The sequence below is a fragment of the Hoplias malabaricus genome, chromosome 3 (assembly GCF_029633855.1).
Source record: "Hoplias malabaricus isolate fHopMal1 chromosome 3, fHopMal1.hap1, whole genome shotgun sequence".
Classification (NCBI taxonomy): Eukaryota; Metazoa; Chordata; class Actinopteri; order Characiformes; family Erythrinidae; genus Hoplias; species Hoplias malabaricus.
Window position 1 is genome coordinate 5,962,863 of NC_089802.1, and position 15,975 is coordinate 5,978,837.

The 15,975-nt window shown below is 43.0% G+C and overlaps 1 protein-coding gene across 1 annotated transcript in view; it reads left to right on the top strand.

The window, feature by feature from the left end:
- The window catches only part of LOC136691735 (disintegrin and metalloproteinase domain-containing protein 12), a 133,396-nt gene that overhangs the window by 23,776 nt on the left and 93,645 nt on the right, over positions 1–15,975 (top strand). The window contains exons 2-3 of the mRNA XM_066664474.1: positions 1,728–1,837; positions 6,194–6,267. Of these exons, the coding sequence (XP_066520571.1) occupies positions 1,728–1,837; positions 6,194–6,267 (184 nt within the window). The remainder of the gene's footprint in view (positions 1–1,727; positions 1,838–6,193; positions 6,268–15,975) is intronic.

The following is a 15,975-nucleotide window of genomic DNA, read 5'->3' on the forward strand; positions in this document are numbered from 1 at the left end:
TGTGACACGTTAGTTTATGGGAGGGGAGAAACTTTTCAAGATGGGAGGTGACCATGGTGGCCATTCTGAAGTCAGCCATTTTGGATCCAACTTTTGTTTTTTTTAAATGGGAAGAGGGTCATGTGACACATCAAACATATTGGGAATTTCACAAGAAAAACTGGTATGCTTGGTTTTAATTGCCTTCAGATGACCCCAAAGATAAAAGTCTAAGCGGGTCAGATTGGGAGACCTTGGGGGCCATTCAACTGGCATATCCACACAAAACATAAAGAAGAAAACACATCATCATGTAGCAATTTTGCATATCCAGTGGCTTTGAAGTTTCCATTGATGAAGAATGACCCCCACTATCTTTGTACCCCATATACCACACCATACCATCAAGATGTGCAGCACCTGAAACTATAGATACTGGAAGCCTGTGCTAGCATTTCTCCTGTGGTGTTGCTATCAGTGTGTGAAGAGTGGGAGAAGAGGGCTGCATTGACAATCCAACACAACGGGCAAAACTTTGAACACATTTTATAAGTGGTCAGAAACTTGTAAATAACTCATGAAAGAATGAAGTTACGTTGTTTTTCTTGTGAAATTCCCAATAAGTTTGATGTGTCACATGACCATTGAAAAAACAAAAGTTGGATCCAAAATGGCCGACTTCAAAATGGCCGCCATGGTCCCCACCCATCTTTAAAAGTTTCCCCCCCTCCCATATACTAATGTGCCACAAACAGGAAGTTAATATCACCAACCATTCCCATTTTAATAAGGTGTATCCATATAAATGGCCCACCCTGTACTCTTCTACTTGAATAATGCTCTTGTCTAAGTCACATATGCTTTATCAAAAGTTGTAAAATATAGAAAACCACAATTAAAACACCATTCCCCAGTCATGTGGAAATATTCAAATAACTGTATGTATATTCTTGATCTATTGGTCATATAAACTGCATGGACATTTGATAAAGACAACAACAAAGAGTGTGTTATTTAATATATCCATTTTAATAATTTTACAGTGTACATGAAAACAAATCCAGAGTGAGAGAGGGAACAAGGGAAGAAAATCAGAGCGAACAGAAGCAAGACAGTTAATAAAAATAGATATGGAACTTGAACTCAAAGCACTCCCTCTGAACTTGTAAAAGTGGACAGGTTTCCAGGGAGACTGGCATTTCTGCTGCGTTATCTGAAAACATTGACTAGTGACTTTGCCTGTGGGTGTCGAAGAGACTCTGATAAATTACCAACACTCAAACACGGGAGCCCTGCTGAATCCAGATTGTTAAAGGACTTAGATTTATTAGTGTAAACACTGCCTGGGATTACTGGATGTATGAATATTGTGTTAGTCTCGGTTGCATTGTGACAGCCTGACCTTATCCAATGAAAACCTAAACAGCAGATTTGATTAGCTGCAGTCTGCAATGTAGTTTGGATCTGATACAATCTCACAGTGGAATTGAGTTGAGCAGATCTGACTGTTTGCATGCGTCATACATAATGGAAGGTATGAGTTACAGTGGTAACCTATTTTCACGCCGAATTGAAGCTATACATTTTCATCAACATTACTTATGTAAGTGTTCTTTTCCAGAAGTCTTACCTGCTTTTGATTGTCAGAGGCCCAAATGCGTTGGAAACCAATTGTATTTATATGTAAATGTAGACAGGTTTCCTATGTGATGGAAAAGCCCTTTCATTTACTTTATTTGCACCCCCAGAGAATCCAACCGACCAGAGGCCACTCAGCAAAGTGGAACACTATGAGACTACTGAGCCATGGCTTCTCATTGGAGGAAAGAAGAGACCAATCAACCTCCTGCAAACGATGGTAAGTGCTGCTTTTTGTTCTGTTTTATTATGGTAAACTTCATTTGTGAAAACGAGGTGCTCCATATGACTGTTTCTTGTACAGAACCACGCAATTTGGACAAAGAGGAATTGGATGATTTATCTGTAGCTTCGTTCAATCGTGAATGGTCAGCATCCTCGCTGGGCACCATGCAGAGATGTCTATTTCTTACTCTTTTGTTGAGCAATGCTGTTACAATAAGCCTTTGTGCTCCTATTGACTTAGATATTGTAATATCAGTTTTATTATGCAGCCTTCCAGAGCCACTCAGCGTGTCGTCTCTGAGGATATGGTATACACTCGACAGTTTAGTGAATGCAGCACAGATTCATAATTAAATTGATAATTTTATAATTTAGCTTATCACTACTCTGCAGTAAACTGTCTGTTAGAAATCACATTCGTCAGGGCTTTCTAACTCCACTAGAAAGGGGCTTCCTACTGCCAATCTCTCATTGTTTTTCCAATTCATTTTAAATAGCACAATGACATTTAAGTAAAAAAGAAATACCACCCCATCCAGCTGTTCAAAAGCTACCATTCAGCAGTTGGTCTAGGGATGGGGGAAATGAGGGAAAGAGCAAGAGAGAGTGAGACATGTTTGATGCTTGTGAGGTTTATATTTCTGACAGGAAAATCTCTATGAAAAGTGTGACATTCAGGTGTCTCTAACGTGTCTGGTGTGTGAGTGCCAAAAATGGAGCAGTCTGCCCACCAAGACTTTCTCTCCACTCTTACAGACTCAATGCCTTATTCTTGTGCCCATTAAAAAGGTGTGTTGTACCCAGAGAACAGAGTGTTGCTTAGACCACATGGAGTGGAGACACATCTTCACTGATGAGGCTTCGAGTGAGAATACTTAAAAGGGCACTTTAGTGGAAATGCAATTTGTTTCCCTCTGTTTTTAATGAAAAATATTTCTAAGGCGATTTAGGGGACTACAGTGTTGTGTGGATGAAAGTCGCCGCTGCTGTGTGTACTAAAGAGCTCTAGGGGGACACTGGGGCCATGTTTGCAGTTAATTATAGTCATCTTTTTGTGCCACAGTAAACACTCCAGCTGATGAAGATATGCTGATTTAGGGCATTATTATTGTGTACCTCCCATGTGTTGTTTTCGTAGCAGAGTCAATAAAACTGTTTCACAGGGCTTCACATGTGTACTGCCTTAAGCAATAAATACAGAAAGGAAGGAGAGACCACCCAGATCTCTCTCTCTTTCTCTCTCTCTTTGTCTGTGTCTGAGTGTGTGTGTGTTTGTATGAGGGTGTGTGCCAATCTACCTGTGGATTATAAATATCCAACATATAAATATCAAAATGAAATTAGAAAACATGTAAAATGAAGTAACTAACCATAATTCTTTGTGCACAATTTTTGCTGATAAATATTTAAGCATGGATGACCACTGGGCTGTTCCTTCTGGACTTTCAGTGTTCATACTCTTTGTAGAGAAAACGCCTGGCGACACCATGATCAAAATTAGATACATTTGGCTTGAGAGCCAGGCATACTGGGAGGAAAAACAGATTAATCAATCTGACACATGTTGGTTAGTTACACTTAAATAATGCTATTCTACAAAATAAAGGCACTTTACACACTTTGGAACATACCACCAGTGTGCAGCATCAACCTGGATCATGCGATGGTGGCTAATCTGCACCAGTACTCTCACCACACATCAGCTATTAGGTGGAGGAGGAACCCATGGCTAGGAGGCCAGAAGTGACCACAGTGATAGACATTAATGTAACACCCCAACTCTTTCCAAAGAAATGCCCAGGGATCTTTTGTTACCTCCCAGTCAGGAACATGTTTTTATGTCTTATCCATTTAATTCATTTTATCTTGTCCCTGTCACAGCACTCGGACATCTGAATTCATACAGACTTTAGGGACAGTGCCTCTGCTGGGCCCAACAACACCACTTCCAGTAGCAACCCAAGTTTTTCATTAGAGGTCTCTGGTCCAAATACTGGCACAGACCTGTGTAGCTGCAGTGGATTTGCAAGTTCTGGTGTTCACCTAATATTGTAGTTGGCCGTACCAGGACTTGTATACACATGTATGTGTTAATTATTATAATATTGACCTGTCAATATTGATACCAATTGTTTGTTATTAGCTTGCATAGGGGCCTAGGCTAGCAGTGTTGTTGACACCACAGGGATTCTCAGTGATGTTGATGTATTTCTGTAATTCATGACTTTGTTAAATAAACAAAGAAAAACTAGGCAAGCCTAGTTTTGCCAGACTGCCATTAGCCATACAGCCATTGTCACAGCAGTGTTTCTGGCATTTCAAAAACAGGAAAGCCCAAAATGCATATGCCTTGTCATCAGATTTTCTGGAGAAGCTTTGGTGCTTCATATCAATGTCTTTGTTTACAAGTGGTTTTTATTTTGTGATTGTGTTATACAGAAAATATGGAGGGCATGACTAATAAATGCAGAAATTAAAAAGGGAGCACAGTTTTGTTCATAATCCTCTCTCAGTGAGATATAATACCTGTGTAAATATTGCAAATATTGAGTTCTGAGCTGTGAACTAACGCGCATGGTGTTGTGCCAAACACAGCCCCAGAAACACACACAAACAGAGCGTGTTCCTGTCTTATTTCTTTTTATTCAGCCACGGTTCATGCTGAAGAACCTACTGTTCTTTGGTTCCAGCTGGGAACTAATTTCTCTGGTTCACAAACCAGTTTATGTCGGTGGAAAGGCGGTACCAAATTTAGTTCACAAACTGGAATGTGAAATATGGCTGAACAATAGACGGTGTAGTATCGCCACCTTAAATTCTCTCTGTGAAATATGGCTGAACTAACAGTTCCTACTCGCAAATGTGCATTTCAACATTAGGAGTCAGTCACTCACTCACTCAGTCAGTCAGTAAGTGAAAATGCCTCTTCTAGGCCGGCCCTGCAGGCACCCTGGCAAATATGAGGCAGGGAGATGAACTGAGTATATAATACTGAATAATATTACAGAATAAGCTTACTAAACTGTAGTGCTAGGCCAGAATCCTCTTTAATAAATTATTAAATAACTATTGATAAACTGTGAGGTGTAATACACTCCCAATATGTAGCAGGGTTATTGTAATGGTAGTGTTTTATTGGTACTGTCCTGTCCCAGTGTGCACTGCCAGTGTCCAGTGAATGACCTTGTTATTGATATAAGAAAGAGTTATTTGCTTGGTTTTGTTATCCCACAGCTGGATTATATCCTCATAGACTGAAACCCAGCAGTCTGACCTAGACACTGTGGAGTGGATTAATGTCAGAGAGAGAATAGAAACATAAAGCTAATCCTGTGAGCCAACAGCTCGAGGACACTCAGTGAGATTCTATAAAACAAGTAAAAAAACACTCTTTATCCCAAACAAAGCCTGCTTAATGCAGAAAACACACTCCGTTACTCTCTATTTCCCGAATCACATGGATTTTCAGTAATTACAGCAACACTGTTGTCAACACCCAGCCTTTGACAAATATATAAACAGCTGTCGAATCACGCAGCAGGCTGGATTTGACAAGATTATTTGACAGGAAATATTTGTTTGCAGAGATTTGCCATGTAGGCAAAGCATCATGTTTACTTAAGAGACTATTCACAGCAGACGAGAAGAGTTAGACAGCAGTACACACGCATAGATCTTTAGCATAGTGTTCATTTGTGCTGAGTTCATTCGAATGGCATTAATGCCAGTGTGTGTCATACGATGGGCATTTGTAGTTATTTTGTATTATTTTACCTTGGTTTTAATGCAAGGCCAGGACCAAGCAGTGAGAGATTGCCACACCACAGGCGCAATAAATTATGCCATCAATCAGTCAGCCTCTGCATTTTCAAGTGGCACATGAATAGTTGGGAATGTTATAAATTGTATAATTCATTCATTTGGTTTGCAAATTTTACTAAAACTGGAGAAACAGGAGCACTCAGTAAATCACTATTTATAGACATTTTATAGTGATAATAGAGTGTAGGCTAGTTTCTCTTAACCCCCCTTATATCTAGCAGATCACCAGCAATATATTCACACCTTGTAAAATTCATACACTTCGAAAGGTCACTTGAAGTCTCTACTGTGTGTTTGTACAGATCTGCTTCAGGGCTGTCACTAGGTGTGTTATGTTGGTTGCCTTGCTATCTCGGTGTATAGAGTCACAGCACTACAGCTGACCTTTATCAGGAGTTTCCATCCTCTTCACTGTCTCCCTCACCTTTCTTTCACACAAACAAAACAACACAAAACATGAAAATTCTAGCATGCCCACACATCATGTGTCTTAACTTAAGCATCTGTGTCATCTCTCTCTCACTTTCAGGGCTATCCTGCATCACTGAAGCTCTTGATTGAGGCGGAAGGCAAACAGCTGCTCCTCATTCTGCAGAAGAACGAGTAAGTATCCCACTACTCTTTCTCTCTCTCCTCTCTCTCTCTCTTTCTCTCTCTCTCTCTCTCTCTCTCTCTCTCCCTCTTTTTCTCTCTCTCTCTTTCTCTCTCTCTTTCTCTCTCTCTCTCTCTTTCTCTCCCTCTTTCTCTCTTTCTCTCTCTCTCTCTTTCTCTCTCTCTCTCTCTTGCTCGCTCTCTCTCTCTCTCTCTCTCTCTCTCTCTCTCTCTCTCTCTCTCTCTCTCTCTCTCTCTCTCCACTAGTTGTAAGAGGATATTTTTCTGGATAATAAATTGATGGCAGATGCTTGTGTTGCTTGACTTTGTGACCGGGTTTGGGTCAAGCTTGTCCTCTAATAGCTGCTACAAGAAAAAAGAAAACTCCTCTCTACCTCCTCCACACACAGTGGTTCACATTTATTCTTCTGTTTCTCTTGTAGAATGAAACTTTGTAAAGCAGAAATGCTGATCAGAACAAATTTTGCTCATGAAATCACTGATCATTATACAATGCTGTTAGGTGGTTGAGGAGGGTTAAAGATTCTGGAAATGTGCATGTGGTTAAATCATCCATATCTTGACCCTCCGGCTACAGACAGGATGAAGATGTGATACCCAGGTGTATGTGTAAGACAGACATAAATTTTATTGGAGATGATTCATATCTTCATTTCATCTTCACTGCAAATGAAGGTTTCCAGGAACCCTACAGCAATCCTACAACCACTTCACAGTGTCCTTCACCCCTACACCCTCCACCAGCCCTGTTTGAGGGTTTTTTTTTATAATGGAAGCAGCGTACACTTCAAGGCTAGCACTTCTCGATATAGGCAGCGACACTCCTCATCTCTCACTGATATATTGGAAAGTCTTGTCTTTCTGCTTCATGCTTTTGGGTTCACTTGACCTAAAAAGGTGTGTCTGTTCATCTCCTGGCTTCATCCAATCTCTTGAATCTTTATTGTACAAAGTGAAGGTTTCTAAGAAATAGCTGGCCCTCTATGGTCTTACTCTAAGGACCCCTCTCTTCTTCTGACAATTTAGTTGGAAGACCTACAGAAACAACAAGATCTAAAAAATCATTGCGTACAAAACAATAAACAGCACACGGAACATTCCTAACATTTGTATATTTGGATTTATTTGAATTAGTATATACCCAACCTCTCTGTTATGTACCTGTAGGAGGACCACACAAATTTAGAGCAATACACAAACACACCTCTGCCGTTTCTAATTTTTGGAACTTCCAGTTAGGTTTGAGTGTAATTTAAAGGTTAGGGTTATGGTTAGATTCGGGGCTGGATGTAAGAGATAACATTAAAGAAGCACAACACATTTCAAACTTTTTGGAGCTTAGACTTTAGGGTTAATTTGGGGTTATGGTTAGGTTAAGGGTTAAGTTTACTGTTAATGGTAGGTGTAAGTTTAAAGGCTGAAATGTATGTAGTGCTAATAATATTTATTAAAATTTGCAAAAATATTGGGTGGCACGGTGGTGCAGCAGGTAGGTGTCGCAGTCACACAGCTCCAGGGACCTGGAGGTTGTGGGTTCGATTCCCGCTCCGGGTGACTGTCTGTGAGGAGTTTGGTGTGTTCTCTCTGTGTCTGCGTGGGTTTCCTCCGGGTGACTGTCTGTGAGGAGTTTGGTGTGTTCTCTCTGTGTCTGCGTAGGTTTCCTCCAGGTGACTGTCTGTGAGGAGTGTGGTGTGTTCTCCCTGTGTCTGCGTAGGTTTCCTCCGGGTGACTGTCTGTGAGGAGTGTGGTGTGTTCTCCCTGTGTCTGCGTAGGTTTCCTCCGGGTGACTGTCTGTGAGGAGTGTGGTGTGTTCTCCCTGTGTCTGCGTAGGTTTCCTCCGGGTGACTGTCTGTGAGGAGTTTGGTGTGTTCTCTCTGTGTCTGCGTAGGTTTCCTCCAGGTGACTGTCTGTGAGGAGTGTGGTGTGTTCTCCCTGTGTCTGCGTAGGTTTGCTCAGGGTGACTGTCTGTGAGGAGTGTGGTGTGTTCTCCCACCAAAGTTTTTGAGGGAAACTAAAGATCTTGGCTCTTTTCTCTGGAAATGTACAGAGTTTCTTAAACAAATGAGTTTCTTAGACTGAGTTTTGTTGCCTAGGCTGACTTCTTTATCTTGTTTCATGTGTGAGTTGGCTCCATCCATCATCTTGGTACGGTTCTGTGTTGAGCAGAATCTGTCTGCTTGGGTTATGTGCTGAGCTTTTTTGAGGTCCCGCAACACAGTGAATATTCTCATAAACTGTGAGCTAGACAGTGGTCCTGCTGAAAAGTATCAAGAAGGGACAGGGTCAGGACCTGAATCAGTGTAGCTTTTCGCCTCACACTGACCACAGGGGAAAAAAGGATCCTAAAGTAAGACAGGCTTTGTGATAAGTCTTTGTGAATATGGTGCTTGTCCTCATCTTACACATAATGGAGAGGAACAGCAGCGGAAATGTAGTTCTACTCTGCCCTAATGAGGCCGGGTTGGTGCCAGATCTCGATAGAACCTTGTCTAAAAGCATCTGAACATTAACACTGGCAGATTCAAGCCTGAGGCTTTGAAAGAAGCACAACAGAACCTAATTTCAGAATCTGCTGCACATGAGACCGAACATGGTGTGTGTGTGTGAGGACAGCTGGATGCTTGTGAAGTTCATTTGCTGCGGCGTGTGTAATTTGCTGAGCGGTCAGAGAGACCTCCAGCAAGAGCGTTAGAAAGTGTGGGACTGGGTAATGAGATCAAACCTGGGTCATTATGGGAGTCTAAGGAGTGGAACTGAAAACTCCACCATTTAGTCTTTGTGAAATTGCTTTTGACAGATTATAATGAGAAACTACGGTATAATTTCAAGTGAGTCCTATTACTCATTGGCCTGTTAAAGAAAGGAAAATGTCTGCAAACATGAGTCTGAAGCCTGGAGTAGCATGTTATGGATTCTTTTTTGTTTTAACACGACCTGCACTTAGAGCAGTCATTTAAAACCTCTGCTGACCTCCACTCAAATCTACATCTACAAAACTATGTTTAAGACATTTCTGAAGTGATTTATTTTTATGCAAGTGTGACAACCTCAAATTAGCCACTCTTTCACCTCAGTAACTTACTCAACAGATAGTCATGAATAATAAATAGAATCTACAGATAATTGCCGCATACCTGAGCATATCAATTTGCCTGTAGCAGATACAGGCTGTTTCTCTGTTCCTCACTTCAGACAAAGTGAACAATTTAAACGGTAAAGATGATAATTTTAGTTTTAGCATGATATGTTTCACTAACCTTAAGGGTGAGAGATGAGGTCTGTGGAGAGGTTTAGGGGAAAATGAGAATGGTCATTATATACCTCATTAAAAACATTAGCTTGAGGTGGTGCTAAACCGGTTTTAGTGCTTTAACAGCCTGTGTAATAGAGATATTTATACAGTAGAGACAGCTTCAACCTCAGCTGCAGCAAAAGGACTTTCCTAAATTAATCTAACAAATTTTGTAGCACTAACTTGCTTATGTTAAAAAATGCTCAAAGAGGGTCTCAATTTCAGTGCTTTGCATTTATGACACAACCAGTCCTTGTTATTCTAAGTTTTAGTAATGAGTCACCATGAGTTCTGTTCAGGCTTTTTTGGAAATAATCAAACACAGTGCATTCTTTATAGGCCAGTTTTGCTTGCTTAATAGCACAATATTTGTAGTTAGGTATATCATTCATTCATTCATTATCTATAACCCCTTATCCAGTTCAGGGTTGCAGTGGGTCCAGAGCCTACCTGGAATCACTGGGCGCAATACGGGAACACACCCTGGAGGGGGCGCCAGTCCTTCACAGGGCGACACACATTCACTCACACACTTACACCTACGGACACTTCTGAGTCACCAATCCACATACCAATGTGTGTTTTTGGACCTTGGGAGAAAACCGGAGCACCCAGAGGAAACCCACGCAGACAGAGAGAACACACCACACTCCTCACAGACAGTCACCCGGAGGAAACCCATGCAGACACAGGGAGAACACACCACACTCCTCACAGACAGTCACCCGGAGGAAACCCACGCAGACACAGAGAGAACACACCACACTCCTCACAGACAGTCACCCGGAGGAAACCCACGCAGACACAGAAAGAACACACCACACTCCTCACAGACAGTCACCCGGAGGAAACCCATGCAGACACAGGGAGAACACACCACACTCCTCACAGACAGTCACCCGGAGGAAACCCACGCAGACACAGGGAGAACACCCCACACTCCTCACAGACAGTCACCCGGAGGAAACCCATGCAGACACAGGGAGAACACACCACACTCCTCACAGACAGTCACCCGGAGGAAACCCACGCAGACACAGAGAGAACACACCACACTCCTCTCAGACAGTCACCTGGAGGAAACCCACGCAGACACAGGGAGAACACACCACACTCCTCACAGACAGTCACCCGGAGGAAACCCACGCAGACACGGAGAACACACCACACTCCTCAACCCACGCAGACACAGGGAGAACACACCACACTCCCACATTCACTCACACACTCACACCTACGGACACTTCTGAGTCACCGATCCACCTACTAACGTGTGTTTTTGGACCTTGAGAGGGAACCGGAGCACCCGGAGGAAACCCACACAGACACAGGGAGAACACTAAGTACAGAGCAAATTCACCAGTGTTAAATCGACACTATTAGTGTTAAATTAACACTGTCAATGTAATAATTGCTAACACTAATAGTGTTGATTTAACACTTGAGAATTTGCTGTGTATATCTAATTAGGATAACGTAGTTAATGAAAGCTTCTGTCTCATTGTTCTGAAGCCCATAAGGGCAGGTTTACACTCTTAAAAAAAGATGGATCTTCAAGAGAACTTGACTAAGGGCAATGGTTCTGTTTACAACCATGAGTTTCATATAGAACCATCTGTATGCTTAAATGGTTCTTTGTATGATGATACTATTCTTCAGATTGATGAAGTATGTGTGGCAAATGGTTCTGTATAGAATTTTATGATAAATATTTATAGAAATAGGGTTCTTCTGAATCCGTTTTTCGGGGGGGTACCGAACATAGAACCATATAGAACACACATTTCATTCATCTGAATAACCATATGAACATGTAAAAATCCACTTAATCATAGAGTTTTAAATAGAACAATTGTCTTCAATAAAGAACCTTGTGTAGTTGCTGTACATGTCCTTTTTTAAACCTATCAGCAAAAATATCACTAACCTTAGGAGGACTAGAGTGAAGAGTCACGGCTTTAAGAAACTCAGAACTATATATAGCCAGATTAATCAAGTGTCCCAGACTGGCCATGCATTGTGCTGGTGGAAGTGCTCTTTCTCTGAAACCCTGGAGTAAAAACCCACAGTGGAGGTGAAAGGGAACTGTCTGAGTGTGTTGGCAGGCAGCCTCGTTCAGCCTGATCAACACCAGTTGTTCAAACACGACTAAACACTGAGGAAAGAGGTGGGAAAAAAGACCAATTGTCAAATGAAATTATAAAAATTGAAAAGTACAGATTTGTTTTTGTACTTCTCCGATTTCAACCCAGCAACAGCTCCGCTAACATAAACACGGTTTTCCATCCTGCAGCTCAAAAACAATCTGGGAGGCGAGGGATGAAATGCCAGCGTAGGCCACAGTGGTTTTGTGCTGTTTCTGACTGAAGGATTCTACTGATATTGAATGTAAATATTAGTCATTGCTTATCTAATGTGTATTTAGCATGTAATTACTCCATTATAACTAGGCAATGTAAATCAGTGTAACAAAAGATTAATGACATAAAAAGAAGCATTTGGTTGAAGCTGTATGTGGTGAATATATTGAAAACATCTGGTGCACTGTACGTCTGCAACGTTAACTGTTTGACTTTATGAGCCTTAACAGAGATAGAGTTCTCCGAAAGCATGGAGCACCATTTAGGACCTTTGTTAAATGTCTGGAGGGACATTTGTGACCAAGAACTAACCATCCAACATCCGTACCTGACCTCACTGATAGTCTTATGGTTGAATTCAATCACGGCAATGTTACACCATGAGTGTAAACCTTCTGAAAACAGTAGAGGCTGTTATTATATTGTAAAGAGATGCGAGTGCTGAAATAAATCATTTTTAAATGTTTGTCCTCTGATGGAGCTCTATGTTTTATATCTCACAATAAACTGTGGTGAACCCCCAAAGATGGCTCTAAGGCTGTTTTTGAAGAAGTCTCCTCAGTCGCGTAAAGTCTTTGCTACAGCCTTTGTACTCTTTTTGCTCGCAGGGTGCTACAACGCTGGTAGTGATGCATCTTTTTAGAATTTCATTAACTGCAGATGTTTTAGGGAGATGAGTGAGGAGAAAAAAAAAAGAAGGAGAAAAGGAAAAAGTTACCAAGCAGAGGCTACGGGGGGAAATAAAATAATAATAAAAAACAGAAAGGGAGGTGATTCAGGGCCGTTCCCATGGCAACACCAGTCCCTGTTGGGAGAAAGTGTGCATGGTCACGGGGGGGGGGTGAAGACACACACACAGAGAGAGAGAGAGAGAGAGAGAGAGAGAGAGAGAGAGAGAGAGAGGAACAGATATAGACAGATAGACAGGAGGGAGGGACAGGGTGACAGTGCTTACATAAGGTCCACCCCCTCAGCCGCAATGGATGAGGAAGGCATGTTATTATCAAAGTGAAGTGACTTCCAGGGACGTGTGTGTGTGTGTGTGTGTGAATGACTGGAGGTCTAGCTCACCCACTGTTCAGCATCTACTGCTATCAGCCTCCTAGAGACACAGAGAGAGAGAGAGAGGTATAGCCCCCCAGTTCAGGGCGGCACTCTTAGTTTTTCAGGTGCTAGTATTTTTGCTTGTAGGCAAAACAAAAATAAAAAGTAGCATGCAGAGGAGTCTGCTGAAAACCTAATTTTATTAAAAAAAACCTCACCTTTCTTAATGCTGTAGGATTTATTCTTTAAACTTGAGAAAATATGTAAACAAGCTTCCAGAAAAGCAGGGAAAATGTGTAGTCACTGGTATAAATAGGTATGGTTTTGTGGCTAATAAGGAGAAAAGTGATACTAGAGCTTGAGTGACGAAGTTCTAGGTTCAGTTCTTTTTTTATAGCCAATTACAGATGCCTAAATCATACAGTGTAATTTGTAAATGAGGAGCTCACTCAAAGAAGATGGAATACGAGCCAGAAATATTGGGTGAGATTATAGTACTGTACACTACAAATGAGAGCGGCACGGTGGGGCAGCAGGTAGGTGTCGCAGTCACACAGGTGCAGGGGCCTGGAGGTTGTGGGTTCGATTCCCGCTCCAGGTGACTGTCTGTGAGGAGTGTGGTGTGTTCTCCCTGTGTCTGCGTGGGTTTCCTCCAGGTGACTGTCTGTGAGAAGTGTGGTGTGTTCTTCCTGTGTCCGCGTGGGTTTCCTCCGGCTGACTGTCTGTGAGGAGTGTGGTGTGTTCTCCCTGTGTCTGCGTGGGTTTGCTCAGGGTGACTGTCTGTGAGGAGTGTGGTGTGTTCCCTCTGTGTCTGTGTGGGTTTCCTCTGGGTGACTGTCTGTGAGGAGTGTGGTGTGTTCTCTCTGTGTCTGCGTGGGTTTCCTCCGGGTGACTGTCTGTGAGGAGTGTGGTGTGTTCTCCCTGTGTCTGCGTGAGTTTCCTCCGGGTGACTGTCTGTGAGGAGTGAGGTGTGTTCTCTCTGTGTCTGCGTGAGTTTCCTCCGGGTGACTGTCTGTGAGGAGTGTGGTGTGTTCTCCCTGTGTCTGCGTGAGTTTCCTCTGGGTGACTGTCTGTGGGGAGTGTGGTGTGTTCTCCCTGTGTCTGCGTGGGTTTCCTCCAGGTGACTGTCTGTGAGAAGTGTGGTGTGTTCTTCCTGTGTCCGCGTGGGTTTCCTCCGGGTGACTGTCTGTGAGGAGTGTGGTGTGTTCTCCCTGTGTCTGCGTGGGTTTGCTCAGGGTGACTGTCTGTGAGGAGTGTGGTGTGTTCTCCCTGTGTCTGCGTGGGTTTCCTCCGGGTGACTGTCTGTGAGGAGTGAGGTGTGTTCTCCCTGTGTCTGCGTGGGTTTCCTCCGGGTGACTGTCTGTGAGGAGTGTGGTGTGTTCTCCCTGTGTCTGCGTGGGTTTGCTCCGGGTGACTGTCTGTGAGGAGTGTGGTGTGTTCTCCCTGTGTCCGCGTGGGTTTCCTCCGGGTGACTGTCTGTGAGGAGTGTGGTGTGTTCTCCCTGTGTCTGCGTGGGTTTGCTCAGGGTGACTGTCTGTGAGGAGTGTGGTGTGTTCTCTCTGTGTCTGCGTGGGTTTCCTCCGGGTGACTGTCTGTGAGGAGTGAGGTGTGTTCTCCATATGTCCGCATGGGTTTCCTCCAGGTGACTGTCTGTGAGGAGTGAGGTGTGTTCTCCATATGTCCGCATGGGTTTCCTCCGTGTGCTCCGGTTTCCTCCCACAGTCCAAAAACACATGTTGGTAGGTGGATTGGTGACTCAAAAAAGTGTCCGTAGGTGTGAGTGAATGTGTTTGTGTGTGTTGCCCTGTGAAGGACTGGTGCCCCCTCCAGGGTGTATTCCTGCCTTGCGCCCAATGATTCCAGGTAGGCTCTGGACCCACCGTGACCCTGAACTGGAAAAGGGTTACAGATAATGAATGAATGAATGAATGAACACTACAAATGAAAAACTCAACAGCAACTCCCATATATCAACACCAATCACAAGTGTTTTAAATCCTGCAGCCACTATTTAACTGGAGGCTTGTGTTTTTATTGGAATTAAACCTGAAAGTAGAGGAATGTGAATTCCATACGCAGCACGGTTTGAATCAGTTATAACGTCTGGTCAAACTGTAGAAAAAAATCTTCAAGGAGGAGGACGGCTTCAAATGACCAGATGATTGGGTGGTACTCCTAATATATTCCAAACCTTAGAGGGAATTTTAATATGTAAATCAGACCTCTTATATGTGTGTCCCATAACCATTCTAATCTGAAAGGGATGGAAAGCAGGGTGGCGGTTTTTCAACCGGGTGATTTTTGTAATTTTCCTTCCATTAGACTGAGCTCTGCTTATAAATATTTAGTGTTTATAACAGTACCCTATCCGTATGGAGAAGGGTAACCCCAATAATCTTCTGTGATTCAGATAAAACTCCCACCAGTTCTTTGTGGTCTAAACAATTCCATCTCCCACTGTAGGGGAGGATTAAATGAATGGATTAAATGCATACTATAGGAGAGTCAGTCTACTGTTGGGCCCATCATAGTGGGATCCTGACTTTGATCCCCGGCAGTGCCACAACTATCCTAAGATGGGATTGAATTCACAGTTGGCTCTCTCTAAGCCCCACCCCACCCAACTTGGTTTTATGCGAGCATGTGCTGAGCTGGTCAAGGTACATTTTGTTGACGTAATGGAACTGTACACGAATCTGTATAATTAATATAACACAGCAGTTATATTTCTGGAAAACTGCTAATAACTGGGGTGGCACGGTGGCGCAGCAGGCAGTGTCACAGTCAGAGTTTGGTGTGTTCTCCCTGTGTCTGCGTGGGTTTCCTCCGGGTGACTGTCTGTGTGGAGTGTGGTGTGTTCTCCCTGTGTCTGCGTGGGTTTCCTCTGGATGACTGTCTGTGAGGAGTGTGGTGTGTTCTCCCTGTGTCTGCGTGGGTTTCCTCCGAGTGACTGTCTGTGAGGAGTGTGGTGTGTTCTCCCTGTGTCTGTGTGGGTTTCCTCTG